Genomic DNA, 15,386 nt, shown 5'->3' with positions numbered 1-15,386 from the left:
TAGTCAGAGCTATTTCTGACTACAACTTACTTTCTAATGGAAGTAGAATGTACAGGTGAAACTAAAAAACTAGAATATCGCGCAAAAGTTAATTTATTTCAGTAATGCAACTTAAAAGTAAAACTAATATATGAGATAGATTCATTACATGCCAAACAAGATAGTTCAAGCCGTGATTTGTCCTAATTGACATGATTATGGCTTACAGCTCATGAAAACCCCAAATCCACAATCTCAGAAAATTAGAATATTGTGAAAAGGTTCAATATTCTAGGCTCAAAGTGTCCCACTCTAATCAGCTAATTAAGCCATAACACCTGCAAAGGGTTCCTGAGCCTTTAAATGGTCTCTCAGTCTGGTTCAGTAGGAATCACAATCATGGGAAAGACGGCTGACCTGACAGTTGTGCAGAAAACCATCATTGACACCCTCCATAAGGAGGGAAAGCCTCAAAAAGTAATTGCAAAAGAACTTGGATGTTCCCAAAGTGCTGTATCAAAGCACATTAATAGAAAGTTATGTGGAAGGGAAAAGTGTGGAAGAAAAAGGTGCACAAGCAGCAGGGATGACCGTAGCCTGGAGAAGAGTGTCAGGAAAAGGCCATTCAAAAGTGTTGGGGACTTTCACAGGAGTGGACTGAGGCTGGAGTCAGTGCATCAAGAGCCACCACACACAGACGGATCCTGCACATGGGCTTCAAATGTCATATTCCTCTTGTCAAGACGCTCCTGAACAACAAGCGATGTCAGAAGCGTCTTACCTGGGCTACAGAAAAACAGAACTGGTCTGTTGCTCAGTGGTCCAAAGTCCTCTTTTCTGACAAGAGCAACTTTTGCATCTTATTGGGAAACCAAGGACCCAGAGTCTGGAGGAAGAATGGAGAGGCACACACTGCAAGATGCTTGAAGTCCAGTGCGATGTTTCCACAGTTTGTGTTGATTTGGGGAGCCATGTCATCTGCTGGTGTTGGTTCACTGTGCTTCATTAAGTCCAGGGTCAACGCAGCCATCTACCAGGAGATTTTGGAGCACTTCATGCTTCCTTCCGCAGACGAGCTTTATGGGGATGCTGACTTCATTTTCCAGCAAGACTTGGCACTGCCCACACTGCCAAAAGCACCAAAACCTGGTTCAATGACCGTGGGATTACTGTGCTTGATTGGCCAGCAAACTCGCCTGACCTGAACCCCATAGAGAATCTATGGTGCATTGCCAACAGAAAGATGAGAGACATGAGACCGAACAATGCAGAAGAGCTGAAGGCTGCTATTGAAGCATCCTGGTCTTCCATAACACCCCAGCAATGCCACAGGCTGATAGCTTCCATGCCACGCTGCATTGAGGCAGTCATTGCTACAAAAGGGGCCCAAACCAAGTCCTGAATACATATGCATGCTTATACTTTTCAGAGGTCCGATATTATTCTATGTACAATCCTTGTTTTATTGATTGCATGTAATATTCTAATTTTCTGAGATTGTGGATTTGGGTTTTTCATGAGCTATAAGCCATAATCATCTCAATTATGACACATCAAGGCTTGAACTATCTTGCTTTGCATGTAATGAGTCTATCTCATATATTAGTTTCACCTTTTAAGTTGCATTACTGAAATAAATGAACTTTTGCATGATATTCTAATTTTTCAAGTTTCACCTATATGTTTACCTATCCAAGTTCTTTCCCAATTACTGGATTTGTCTTTGTTCCTAACGAAAACTACCCAATGCAGCCAGTGGTCTGTCTGGGTGGACTTCATGCTCTGCTCTGTTATTCTGCCTTTCTTTAGACTAATGTAATTCACAAATCTGTGGACCTGTGTATGAATCCTTAATGGAATTTTAATGGAATCCTTTGATGGATTTTTTTAAATTAAAAAGAGGTCCATGTTGATGGATGAACTATAACATATCGCTCAACTTTTGTATGCAATCTTCATTAAATCATGGAAGCAGAGGGTTGCCTTTATAGAACAAATTGCATGTCACATAGTTGATAATCATCTAGCACTGAGCATCCAGACAATCCAGTTTTAATTTTTTTGCAGAAGAGATTGATTGATTTGTTGGCTGTAAGAAAACAAGTCGCTATTTACTGACCTCTTTTGCAAGAAACAAGATGATTTACACAAACACATATGTAGAGCATTACACTTATGGCCAGAAACTAGTCTTATAGGTTCATAAGGCAATTCAATAATAAACTCAGCAACCTTAGAGTTGAGCAACATATGTGTGGAGTAGCTAACCTGGGGTGATATGTGCTTAACTGGAAGCACCTGTTGGGCTGTTCTGTTCCAAAGATGGACTAAAACATGGTTCTTCTGGGTAGAAGTGGGTCAGGGAGGGGAGGAGCAGGAAAAAGCCAAGTTTGAAGTGCAAATTTGTGGTGGTAATGACAATATAAGAAGACAGAGAAGGGACTGGAAAGACCAAAAGCAGGTGGACCTGTGTCACATTGGAACTTTGTAATGGTAGCTGAGTGGAGGCAAGAGAAGGAGAGGGCAAAGTATACCATGTATAAACATTTACTCCACAATCCCCCTGAATGCCGTTTTAACAAACTTTGGGCAATGGAAATGTGGGTATTCTTTCTACCAATCCCCAACCAAAACAAAATATTTTTTCATTTATCATGGATCCCAACCAGAATATCCCCACTCCCAGCCCCCTGCAGTATTTTCTGTATATCCTTACAGCAAACTGTAGCTTATAAGGTGGAGATAAGTCTTAATTTTTATATCATTCCTACATTTAACTTGAGAGTTCTCAAGTTAATATTCAGCCCTTCTCAAAGGTATATACTACAGTTCTAAGTTTTGGTAAATTATTAGTACTGCCAACTATTTTCGTGTCAGTGTTCTATGCCTTTTGGCTTCATTCAAAGTAGAAATCAAGCTAAGGAAATGTTCAACCTATTTACATTATTTTAAAAAAATTGTCAGAAATACTCTGATGACTTGGTTGTCATTCAGATATGAAGGGGGAAAAAACGGAAGACAGGCTTCTGTTAGTAATTGTAATTTTATATAAGTATTAGAATTCAACATCTTCAAAAGTTGAATATTGGGGTATTTTTCTTACCCCAATTACTCTGATATAATATGTCAGAATTCAAACTTGTCCTGTCCATTTTTCAAAGTTTTGCCCACCACAAAGTGAAAACCAATAACTATGGAAAAAATCAATTAGTGATTCAGCCCAGCCTTTATTTCCCAGATCTCTGCAAAGTCTTTTGAACACTGAATAAATGATTTACAAAAGGCAATTTGTGTAACAATGGTTTTGAGCATCATGGTGCTGCTTCATTCTTAATCACTAGAAATATTTTTGTATCATTCATCTCACTTTTCACACTCCTGGTTTTGTCTACTCAAGGAATAGTCTAGAAAACATTTAAAAAGTAGGATAATGAATAAGTCTTCTACCCTAGAATACAACTATTGTATTCGTCACTTGAAAATTGGGGGAGGGGGTAATTTTGCCTAAACACATGGATGTTATAAGGGGACAAAAGTTTGGGAAAGAGAAATGTATTTTTAAAGTTAATTTCTCTCCCTTCAAGGCAGAAAACTTTCCGGGCAAAGAATGAATGGAAAGGGATACTGGAGGATTGTGAGCTACTTTTATCAGATTAGGCCTGTGAACCTGAGGTTCTCCATGTCTGCTCAGGGCTATTTCCAAGTTCCTCGCTATTTTTAATCCTTGCATTTGTTCTGTAACAGTTCAGGGATCCAACTTCTCAAACCCACTAGCTTCTGTTTTATTTTTTTTAAAGATTTTGTATTAGCCTTTTAATGTAAAAACCAGACTTGGGATTTCAGTTGAATAAATTTATTACCAGGAGGAACAAAAACATTCATTGGAAAACCATGTACATCAGAAACTTTAAATAACTTACATTATTTACACAGAGGTATAAAATATTACATTGTATCCTTACATGCACACGCACGCACGCACACACACACATTCACACTTAATACCATTTTGCCAGATGACACAGCCCTCACAGAAGCCCCAGACAAGCACCAGTGTTTTCTATGGATAAAAACCCCGACCTTTCAGAATAAGGAAAGGCACCTGTTGTTTGAAACAAAATTTCAATCTGGTTACATCCAGGTATGCTGGGACTGCAAAACTAAAACCATCATCCCAGCCCTAGACTGAGGTGGCCGCTGTACATAATTGGTAGGCTTCTTAAAAGAGAGATTTAGCCTTAGGGACAGCATGATAACATGTTCTAAAACATCCTTGCAGAGAGGCAAAACCATTATTAGTCTCATTAGTCTTATTACAGCAACTTGTCCAGTTCTTGAAAATTATGAGATTAAATGTCCATTGTTGCTTACTTGGTATCCTCTCAATTATGTGCTTCAAGTACAATCAACAATAGGGTAAATTATACTTATTAAACCCAAGAAATCAGCTCAATTCCCCTTCTGCTACATCCATGGGAGCAGAAGTAGTAAAGGAGGCAAGGTTCACCCTCCCCTCCCCAAAAAATAACATGGTGAGAATAACATGGTGCCAAAGGACAAGCAAGCAAGAGCCACGCAAGACTCTATGGCAAATATGGGCAGTAATTCAAGAAGGAGTGTGTGGCTTCCACCAGCTTTCCTTGAATCTGAGCTGGCCAACTGAGGGAAGACAGAAGCTAAAGCACAACTTCTGGAGGACCACAAATCACACAATCCTTTATTTAACCTATAAAAAGTATCCCCTGGCAGATTGAGTGAGACAAATACTATTATCTTTTGTAAGCTTCATATTCTTTGTTCTAAACAAATAATGTAAGTCAACGGAGAACGTTGAGCTAATTCACAATCTATTCAAAGATTTCTGCAGACAAAACATTCAAAGGGGACCACAAACTTCAGTAAATAGAAAAAAAAAAACAAATTGGGTTCCATGTGCAGAAATAAAGATTGTGCTGTTTTTGTGGAAGATCTTCCAATCTTGGAATCGTATGACCCACATCCCCACTCAGTTTAGAATGTGGAGTTAAGATAAGACTGCAAAAGACACCAAGGTGCAGTAAACAAAGTACAGCCTTAATATGTAAATGCTCCCTCTGAGATTACACAGAGGCCAGCTTCCTTTCATCATACTTTCCTCTTGAGCTTAGAAATTGGGACCAGTGATACTGTGCATTTCCCAGATCAATTCAAGTTCTATTAACAACAAAAAAATAAAATGAGAAAACACCTTGGACCATGAGGTAGGTTAACTCAAAACAAGCTCTCACCCTCTTAAAATCTCAATCATACACCTCTCCCTGCTCCCCCCCCCTTCACCCCCAATTGCACAAGACAAAACACAGAATCATTTGAACACCTATTTAGAATTACAATACAATGTTCCACTTGGATGGAAGATTCAGCAGCTTAAGTGTAGAGAAAGGGATTTTCATAACACAAATGAATGGACAGAATTCCAACCTAATCCAGGGCAGTAGAACAAAGACTCCTACAAACTAAAAGCAGAGCTGTAGAATGGTCCAAAGCATTTGGAAAGCAAATTGCTTTAACCTGCTGGTCCATATTTCCCTACTAGCAAATGGCTTTCCCAAGCCTGCTGCTGAGTGATCCGCTTAAATCCTTGGTCCTCTGATGGAAGAGTACAACGCAAGTTAAAAGTTTAAGGATGAATCCTATAACAATGTGAAGAGTGCTTGATCAATCAATCCTTCAGAGAGGCTTGGATAGCCCTGCTACATTGCACACAGATGAAAGCTTCCCCCACATAGTGATGGATCTCCAAGGGCTTAAGCCAATGTTTGCTGCTAAAAATCAAGTGCAGTGAATAATATCCTGTGAAAAATTCAAGTTTCTAAACACAGAGCATCAACTTTTATCCGTTTGCTCCTTATTGTGACATGGGAATGTGAATGTATGAAAAAAAGATGTAAACAACAAAAAAGATGCTGGGGGTGAGATTAAGAGAGGCAGGCTTATTATCTCCCCAGAAATACAGGAATGCATTGCAACACCCTTGTGCTTAGCAATTCAAATCTTCCTTACCCTGTTTGAAAGCTGGAAGGGAAGGTTCCACATTTTTTCTGTTCCCAGACAAAGGAGAAGACAAAATGTCCTCTTTCCTGTGATAGGGGACAGTTGATTTCTGCAGTCAATGCCATTTTGTTACCGAAAAACAGTAATTTGAGAATGGGAAGAGAAAGTGGCATGTCCAGGCTACTTCTTTGCTGGAAATGTCGAATGATGGCATGAAGGAGAATCCTAAATGTATTTAATCAGTTTAGGTCTCTCTCTTTCTTGTTGCTTATCTAACATTTAGAAAAGATAACTGGTATTTAGGAAACAACTACTCTTCTGAAGGTATCAAAGTTCATCAGATCAGTTACTAAATATATTGCTCTGTTTAATACATAGTTGTCTTTTTTCTTTTAATACTGTCATTCCAGGAATCTGAGGTTGATTTCAAATGAAATAGAAAATATCTGGGCAATTCTATAGTGACCACTGAGAAACACTACCTTATGTGCTCAAATTAAAGTGGCTCATTTTCTTGCATGCTCCTCCAATCCTTTCCCCTTTCAAAAAGAAAACAAATAGCAATTCACAGGTACAAGTAAGAAATAAAAGTCAGTACTTCATAAATCCCCTTGAAAGACCAACCAGAACAAGAAATACTTCTTAAAACATAACAATCTATCCAGGAAGGAACTTGTAACCCTTGATTTTCTCTCTAATTATTTTCATTGTAATGTCTTAAGGGCATAAGCAGGATATAGGCAGTCCCTGGAGAGCTGGAAATCATGGGGAAGCCTCATTTAATTATACTAGGTTGAAAAATCTAATTTTGATTTATGAAATATTTTGACTCCTTTTTTCCCCAAATACCCTATTTTGTAGACTTGTCAGATGGATTCTGACTGAAAGAACCTCAGCACCAAATTTTGACTTCTTTTTTGGCTCTATTTTACAATGGCTGCCACCATCGACATCTGACAAGCAAGGAGAATTGAACATATAAACAGAAAAGGAGACTTCCTTCACCCTCTCCAACCCATGTACTTGTCAGAAAACCAGGCAGCTACCTCATCCTAAAGCCCTGGGTTTGAGAATATTAAACACTACTTCCTAGCCATGTTCCATCTTAGTCTTCTTAAGACCATAGCTGTTTTTTCTCAACTTCTAGGTTGTGCAGTTCAGTAGCTTCCTCGCACTCCAGAGCTTCACTGTGCAGTCACTGGGAATAAACGTAAAAGGATAAGAATGTGAGGAATATCAGTAAAAAAGCAAAGCTTGTGCATTTGAAACCAAAGCATTACATGAACTGAGAAACAGAAAAAAACTGAAAGCCAAATTACCTATTACATTAAATGTACTTTAAAATGGTATATTTTAAAATGGCATACCAGCACATTTTCATTTGGAAAGAAAAGAACTACAGGGGCACCTATCTGAGTCATTTGGTGCTTTCCTGATATAAGCTATCGTTCTGCTTATCCCCAATATTTTCTATTTCTCCCTGAAGATGCCATTTTATTCCGAATTGCAACTCCGGTAGTAAATGAGATTTGGCAGGTCTGAAGATAATTTAACCCTGCCCCAATATAACTGCTTTTCCTTCAACACAAAAATGACTAACTTAAGCTTAGTTTTATAAAACAGGTTCAATAAAACATATTTTACATTAGTTTGGACACTATTATTTTAATCTGCCTAGTAGAGAGGTTTTAGGTCTCTCCCAAAGGCCTAGAAACTACTCTTGAGGTCATTATCCTATTCTGACACATGTGTGTGGAAGGGAGGGGGGGGGCAGAGATCTTCATTTTTAAACTAGATTTCTACTCCATATTTCCTCCAGAAAATCCAGATGGCTTACTGAGGGCCTTTCATTCGCTTTATCCTCTCAGCAACAGGTTGGGCTGAGAGAGAGTGTGAGTGACCCAAAGTCACTCAGGGAGCTTACAAACCTGAGGGTGGTTTGAATTTATATCTCCACATTTTCATTGCTATATCACTCTGACTGGTCCTCATACTGCAAAAACCAAAGGCAGTGAATTGGAAGTACCTCACTGGAATCCAACTGACCCTCAACATCCTAACCTTGTACTGATTTTACTAGGAACAAGTTTACACTTATTTTAGTGGGACAGGTTTCCAAATAAAGCACAGATCACTTGACATTGGAACCAAATTGGCAAAGTTAGGGAAGAATAGAAGGTGCATTTAAAAGGATGTCCATTTAGGAGGTAAAATAAGGAGTGAATTCTCCCTTAGAAGACACCTTCACTTACTGCCCCTCCAATGGAAAGAAAAGCAAGTAAGCATTGCATACCGTCAAGAAGCAGCTGAAATCAGCTCCCAGAGAGAGGGACAGGGAAGACAAAGAGAGGCAGGGAGGGAGAACACAGCAAGAGAAAGCAAGCAGGAGAGTAGAGAAGGAGGAGGAAGATCAAGGCAGACTGGTGGCACGGCCCTTGATGGCAAGGACGCGTCGTGGAAGGCAGGGGGTGAGCCCAGGCACGTAATTCCATAACTTTACCCGACAGTCACTGTGGCACAGAGAAAGAGAAACAGAAAGAGAAGGAGAAGAAGAGGAGAAAAAGGAAAACAGAAAAGGGAAAAAAAGAAACACGGTCGGAAAAGTGGAGATCAGAGATTGCCTTAGGGAAGAAAGTGAATGATGTATTCTTGGTCGCCCTCCCAGGAGATGCACTTCTGCCAAGCATTGAGTGCTTGCTCGTTTTCCAACCCCAGCTTTGCCAGAATCATGTCTTATAATGGCAGGTTACCAAGACTCCCCACTGCTACGCTCCTGGTTTCTGAATATATACAGAAAAAACATTTAAAATTGCCTTAATCAAGTACGCATTGACTGACTCAGTAAGATATTCAAATAGCAATACTAGGGTTTCTTTTGGGGATCATTGAAGGTGGATATTCACTCATAATGGTATTATATGAAGAAGCTATAAACAAAACAACTCTCACAAAAAAACCTCTTTTTTGGTTTAAAGATGAACAGTCTATGGCTGCAGCATTATATAGAAAGTGGCATTTGATGAACAGTCATTCATTCACTCGTGGCTCCTTTGGTTCCCTCCCTCAGTCGGGCATTTGGGCTCTAATGAAGCAATATTATCTTGAACAGGTCAATTATACATCATGGGATCAAGAAGGCAAAATCTTTTGGAACCCTTCCCTGGATATAATAGGGCTCTACTTAAACACTCACCTGGAAGCTGTGAAAATGTGCTTTGAATTTGTGCAGATGGCATTGATAGGACTATCATGCCCCTTGATGTCCCCAACAGGTGTGAAGTTATCAACGTTCCAAACCTTCACTGTTCCACCACGGCAGGCACTCAGCAGCATTGGCCGGCTGGGCACAAAGGCCAAAGCACAAACCCAATCTTTATGTGCAGGGATTTGCTGGAAGCAGGAATATAGTAAATCAGAAAGGGTCCAAGTCTTGTCATAATAGCTAATTAAAGGAAGGAAATTATTGGATTAAGTAACTCAGTTGACTACTTTGAACTAAGAGGTATTTGTTTATCTTTTCATAATTTTTTCCAAGATTTTAAAGATCAGTGATACAGAAAAGATGTGCTAAGGCTCTAACTATACCCTGAAAATGCACTAACTAACTATTAATCGAATTGTCCCTGAAATAGTATAGCATCCTTTAATGAAAGGAATATTTTCTCCATTACAATTACATAAGCATTTTTCAAATCTGTTCTTGAAAATTGGGTGACCCTACAACTGGCCCTACTGCACAACTATATGTGGGGGGAAGAAGTGTGTCAGAAAGGGCCATTAGACATAAGGTAGTTCATTCCTACGATGCTGGATATAATTTTGTACATTAGTACAAATTAAATTCCACTAATACATGATATCTTCAACATTAGCTATAGCCTAAACATCTGATTTCTCTCACTGCCTTTCCAAGGTTAATTCTCCCCCTCTTTTATTGCCCAATGATAGCAGTTTAATGCTTTCATACCTGGATGAGCTCTTGTTGTTCCAAGTCCCATTTCTTGATCCCATTGTCACGGGAACCACTGAAGAGTATGTCTCCCTGAATAGCTAGGCACTCAATCCCATCGTAATGTGGAGGCTCAAAGTTGTGGGAAGGTCCAATGTTCCCACCAACACCTTCAGCAATCTCAAACATCTGCAAAGTAGAACTTCTTAGCCAAAAGAGTAGCTAATCAAGGACCACTGTTCAAGTTCAAGATGCTTTAAGCCTTGGGCTCAGTATGGTACTTTACTGTTAAAGATGAAGGAACATTGAAAGAGGACTCTTTCTCAATATTAAATTTGAAACAGGAAGATTATATGCAATAATTTTGGAACCAGAGATGTGAGTTACCTGGTATTGGCTTAGTTTGGATCTTTTGCAGGGGTGGGCTTCAAAAATTCTGCCAGGTTGTGGAGTGGGCATTGGCAGCCTCCTGCACCACAGTGGGGAGGGGCATTTTTGCCTTTCCCAGGCTTTGGAGGCCAGAAATGGGCCCATTTTCGGCCTTCCAGAGGTTCTGGGAGGCCCAATTTTTGCCCTCCCTGAGCCTCCGCGCAGGCCCTGGGATCTAAAACAGTCTGCGTGGAGACTCCTGGGAAGAGCGGGGTGGGCGGGGCCAGCCAGTCATTGCAACTACCAGTTCGTCGAACCAGGTGTAAAATTAACATCTGGTTCGCATGAACCGGTGCGAACCAGTAGCAGCTCACCCGATCTTTTGTAAGAAATGTAGTGGGGAACTAAATGCAGTAATTCACTAGAAATAATGATTAAAATCACAGTTGTTGGATAGCTCCTACTTTTCAATTCATTTCTTTCCCAGGAATTTATATAAAGCCACATTGCAGGCAAATGCTAACTGTGAGACCAAGTAGAGTTTAATGGGATGGTTTATTTGCTCTTTAGTTATTTTTCATTTTTATTGCCTGAATGTGAACAGCCTCAGCTTTCCTGGATCAGAAATTCTCTTCTTTTCTAGAGATAGATAGATATGAGAGAGAGAGAGAGAGAGAGAGAGAGAGAGGGAGGGGGGGAGGGAGGGAGGGAGGGAGGGAGGGAGAGAGAGAGAGAGAGAGGGAGGGAGGGAGGGAGGGAGAGAGGCAGGCAGGCTGGCAGGCAAGAAAAGATATTTAAAAGGAGAGGAACCAGACTGTCAATAATATAGAATGTCCCTGAATATGCTAATAATACACTCAACAAAACTTAAATAATACCTTAATGTAGTGATCTTTAGATCCTGTGACCACTAAGTCATGATTACTTGCAGTCCTATTCACTGTGAGACACATCACAGGGCCAATGTGACCTGTCAGCTTTCCAATAGGCTGAAACCTATTGAACATATAAATAAGCCAATCAATATCCAAACACTACAACAGTGATCAAAGCATTGTAGACAGATTTTATCTGAGAAAAAGTGCTCTTTTGCCCCTTCTCTGTACTGGCAACCCCAGCATGCACATTCTCTGAAACATAAAGGGATGACCATATGCTTCAGTAACTTTTTGTCACTCTCTTCTTAGCTTTCTCATATATTTGCAACCACTTGTATACTGTGGGCAGTCCCAGGAGTTGCTGATTGCTTATCTTGCTGTACAATTTGTATGACTCTCATATTGTCCCACATTACATCTCTCACTGTCCCCATTAACTGGGGATGATATGTATAGAAAATCATAAAATCATAGGATTGGAAGGGACCTCGGAGTTCTTCTACTCCAACCCCTTGCTCAAGGCAGGAGCTCTATACCATCCTAGTCAAATGATTGTCCAGTCTATTCTTGAGAATCTCCAGTAATGAAGCATCCGCAACTCTGGGAAGGAAGGTATACTCCAGTGCACTACAGGACACAGGTTAAAGAAATGCTTTCTGTTTTCTTTCTGACCTGTTCAGCTCCCAAATGCGGACAAAATTGCCAGTGGCTGCGTAAAGCATAGTGCCTGTGGGATTAAGTGCAATCTGATTGATCTGGTGCTCGCCTTGCACGCTGGTGATAGTCCGGGTAGTGGTCCCAGCACAGGCATCTCCAGTGATCACCTGGCCTGAAGAGCTAGTGGACACAGAGAGAGGAAGGGTCTGAAACATAAAATGTATCTGACAAAGGTACGGGTGGGGTTCAATGAGAAAACAGTAGAGGTTTGCCCTTCCAAGCGACTATTTCATTGCAGGCTATTTCATCAACAACAGAATAGAATCCCCATTGATTTATACACTACAAACTCGCGTAACTAGAATAAATTTCTCAATCTTACTTGTCTTACTCACAATTTCACTCAATCTTACAATTATAGCTAACTGCAGCTGCAAAAACAAAAAGTAACTCATAGCTTAAACTTGCTTTCTTTCTGGTATCTTCCTCTGCAATAAGGATTAATTAACCCATGCGATGAGAGCCAACAAAGGGTTTATACAAGATCAGAATTTACTCTTTTCTTCTTAGCTGGCTTAAGAAAGCCAAATTTCATGTGATATGAGTCAGATGGTTATACACTGGGTTTGTTAGACTCCATCTTCCACAATATTCATTCAGCGCATTCATGGGACTTTCTAGCTGGGAAATCTGGTATGTGTATTTCTCCTACGTCCTAAGAGCATAGCGGATCTTGGGAAAAATGATGGTAAAGCATGCAATGCAGTGATTACTTACGTGAGAGTACGGATGCACTTTGCAGAATCACGGATATCCCATACTTTGATGTAAGAGGTAGAGACTGTGAATACCAGGCCTGAGTCACTGCAGTATTTTATGGAGACTACGTTATTTGGATGACCTTTCAAAGATGCAATTTCCTGTCCTGTCACTAAGTTCCACATTTTGCAACTCCGATCTTTGGGAAAGGAAAGAGAGCTGAATTAGAATGGCTTCTTCTTCTCTGTTGAGAAAAGAAACCACTAGTCTCTAGTAAACTATAAGGTTATCTTGAGGCGTGCACAAAAAACCATGGAAACCATCACTACTGATTGGTCCAAGAGACACATGTTCTTCTTAACCTGGATTCTGAAACTGTATAGGTGACTCTGAAAATGTATCCGCAAAAAAGGTGGGTTATGATGTGTATTGATAGCTATCATAATAGACATATGGTCCCCACAAAGAAACCACTCAAATATCTCTCCCCTTAGAACACAGGTGTCAAACTCGTGACGTCACGTTGTTGTCATGGGACATATTGCGATTTTCCCCCTCTTTGCTAACCCAGGGGGTGCGTGGCCAGCATGTGATGTATTCAGCCCACGGGCCTTGAGTTTGACATCCCTGCTTGAGAACATGTGCGTAGCATTATTCATCCTTCCAGCATCTAGGTCATCAAAACCAGACAAGCATACCTTTGGATCCAGAAAATAACAATTCATCAGTAGCATCTAAGCACAATACTGGCTTGGTGTGTCCTTCAGCCACAGAAATGCATTGCAGTGGTGCTGTCCGGGCACTCCTGGAACCTCCCACAGGGTTAATGATCCCCCTTGCATGGAAGAAAGAAAACAGTTTAAAAGAGTGGAAGTACATGGTCTAAGTAGAAAAAAATGAAACTTCTGATGTATGAAACTGTGAACGATATCAGTGAATATTGTGGGCCCAATTGGCAAAAGAAAGCTCAGGATTTGTATTGGTTGGAAACATGCGGAAGAGGCTTTCATCCTGCAGTAGATAGACAATGGCTAAAATGATGGTGATGAGTCTGATTCTACTCTACAGCAGCCACTTCACCAGTGAATATTGACATGCCAGAGAAGAATACCCTAAGATTGGCACTTTAGATCATCGCACATAGAGTGCTAACAACTATTACTTGGCCTTGCAATAAATAAAGTATTTAGAATGTGTTTAGGTTGTTAGAATGTAAAGATATCAATTTTGGGTTTTTGTTTTATTATGTACTGATGGAAGCAAATGAAGTAAAAAAAATTGTGATGCCATTCCATCATTGATTATTTCTGACTTTCCTGTTTATTACTGCTTTGAAAAGACTGAACTAAACATTACAGACCCAGAATGGCAACCTGTAACTGATATAGATTTATACGCCCAATCTCTCTCTCAAAAGCTCCCAGAAAGCACTGGCAAATTTTGAAATTCCACCACCAAGAAATAACAGCCCATTTTCCTAATGTTTTTGGTGGAAAATGACAAAAAATGGGTTCAAAAGCAAACACGTGTGGTTGAATCTTCATTTAAACATTTCAATTTAAATCTCATTTCTCTCCCTGCCCACAGAAATCCATCACTGTCCACTCTGAGTAATAGAATTGTGATTCTTCTACCCATTGCTCTCCTCTGATCCTCAAAACAGAAAAAAATGCCTAAAACTTGTCCTTCCCTGTTCTCTTCTTTTGCATCCCCTTTTCCATTCTGTACTAGGACTGAGAAACTGGCCAAAATTGGCTTCAACTCTGTGCTATAGATCAGGGGTCTCCAACCTTGGCAACTTTAAGCCTGGAGGACTTCAACTCCTAGAATTCTGGGAGTTGAATTCCTCCAGGCTTAAAGTTGCCAAGATTGGAGACCCCTGCTATAGATGAACGAAATATACATTACCATGCTCTGGTGATGCTGTACATAGTGCAAAAACTGCATACAATTTTGTGACCAGAATAGAATATTCACAATAGGAGACTGGGATGTAATATGCAAATAAAAAAAGGCTTTTTTGTAACAACAATTTTGGCTTTAAAAGGTACCATTTGACTTTGGGGTTAAGGTGAAAAAAAGGGAAATCCTGGATTCTGGCCCAGAAAAACAGATTTTTCTGGAATCCCTAGACAGGGAATAGGAATTGAAACTCATAGAAAATATATTCTCAATTTGCAAATAAAACAAGCATCATATTTTAATGTTTTTCACCTAAAGTTTTGTATGTGTGTATCTGTGTGAATGTTTCTCTATGTATATGTTTTGAGATACGTTGCTGATATAGTTCATGTGCAAATGGGCAGCTTCAATATCTTCAGCCTATGCCTAAGAACACTTATACCTAAGAATAGAAATTACATCGACAGGTTCATGTATCCATACAGTTTTCTTTGGTTACATTTTTCAGAAGTGGCTTGGCATTGTCTTCTTCCCAGAAATGAGATTGTCTAGCCCAAAGTCATCCAGTTAACTTCACACCTAAATCAGGGCTAGGACTCACAGTCTCTCTGCATTTAACCACTACAAAAAACTAGCTCTTAAGTAATCCTTAGGTGTACTGTGTTTCCTCAAAAATAAGACTGGGTCTTATTTAATATAAGACCCAATCTTATATTTTTTTTTCTCTCCAAAAGACACATTAGGTTTTATTTTCCATTTCGGTCTTATTGTTGGGAAAATACGGTACTAAATGCATCCGTCTGGCTGACTATCTTAACTGGGACTTATTTTGGGGGTAGGATTTATATTAGGAGCATCCT

At 39.9% G+C, this 15,386-nt stretch overlaps 1 protein-coding gene across 6 annotated transcripts in view; it reads right to left on the bottom strand.

Moving 5' to 3' along the window:
- Window positions 1-3,816: 3,816 nt before the first annotated feature.
- KIF21B (kinesin family member 21B) overlaps window positions 3,817-15,386 on the bottom strand; it is a 71,181-nt gene continuing 59,611 nt past the window's right edge. For 3 of the 6 annotated variants that reach the window (XM_087929687.1, XM_087929684.1, XM_087929685.1), the window contains 7 exons: window positions 13,323-13,459; window positions 12,643-12,823; window positions 11,881-12,045; window positions 11,209-11,326; window positions 9,980-10,150; window positions 9,206-9,402; window positions 8,334-8,522 (listed from right to left, as the gene is read on the bottom strand). In XM_087929687.1, the coding sequence (XP_087785813.1) occupies window positions 8,423-8,522; window positions 9,206-9,402; window positions 9,980-10,150; window positions 11,209-11,326; window positions 11,881-12,045; window positions 12,643-12,823; window positions 13,323-13,459 (1,069 nt within the window). In that variant the 3' untranslated portion in view covers window positions 8,334-8,422. Of the gene's footprint in view, window positions 7,211-8,333; window positions 8,523-9,205; window positions 9,455-9,979; window positions 10,151-11,208; window positions 11,327-11,880; window positions 12,046-12,642; window positions 12,824-13,322; window positions 13,460-15,386 lie in introns of those variants that run through there. The other 3 variants (XM_087929686.1, XM_026716879.2, XM_087929688.1) reach the window with 2 other exon arrangements.

Source organism: Pseudonaja textilis, chromosome 3, assembly GCF_049901715.1.
Source record: "Pseudonaja textilis isolate UNSWEBS1 chromosome 3, rPseTex1.2, whole genome shotgun sequence".
NCBI lineage: Eukaryota > Metazoa > Chordata > Lepidosauria > Squamata > Elapidae > Pseudonaja > Pseudonaja textilis.
This window is presented reverse-complemented; position numbering and strand designations above follow the sequence as displayed.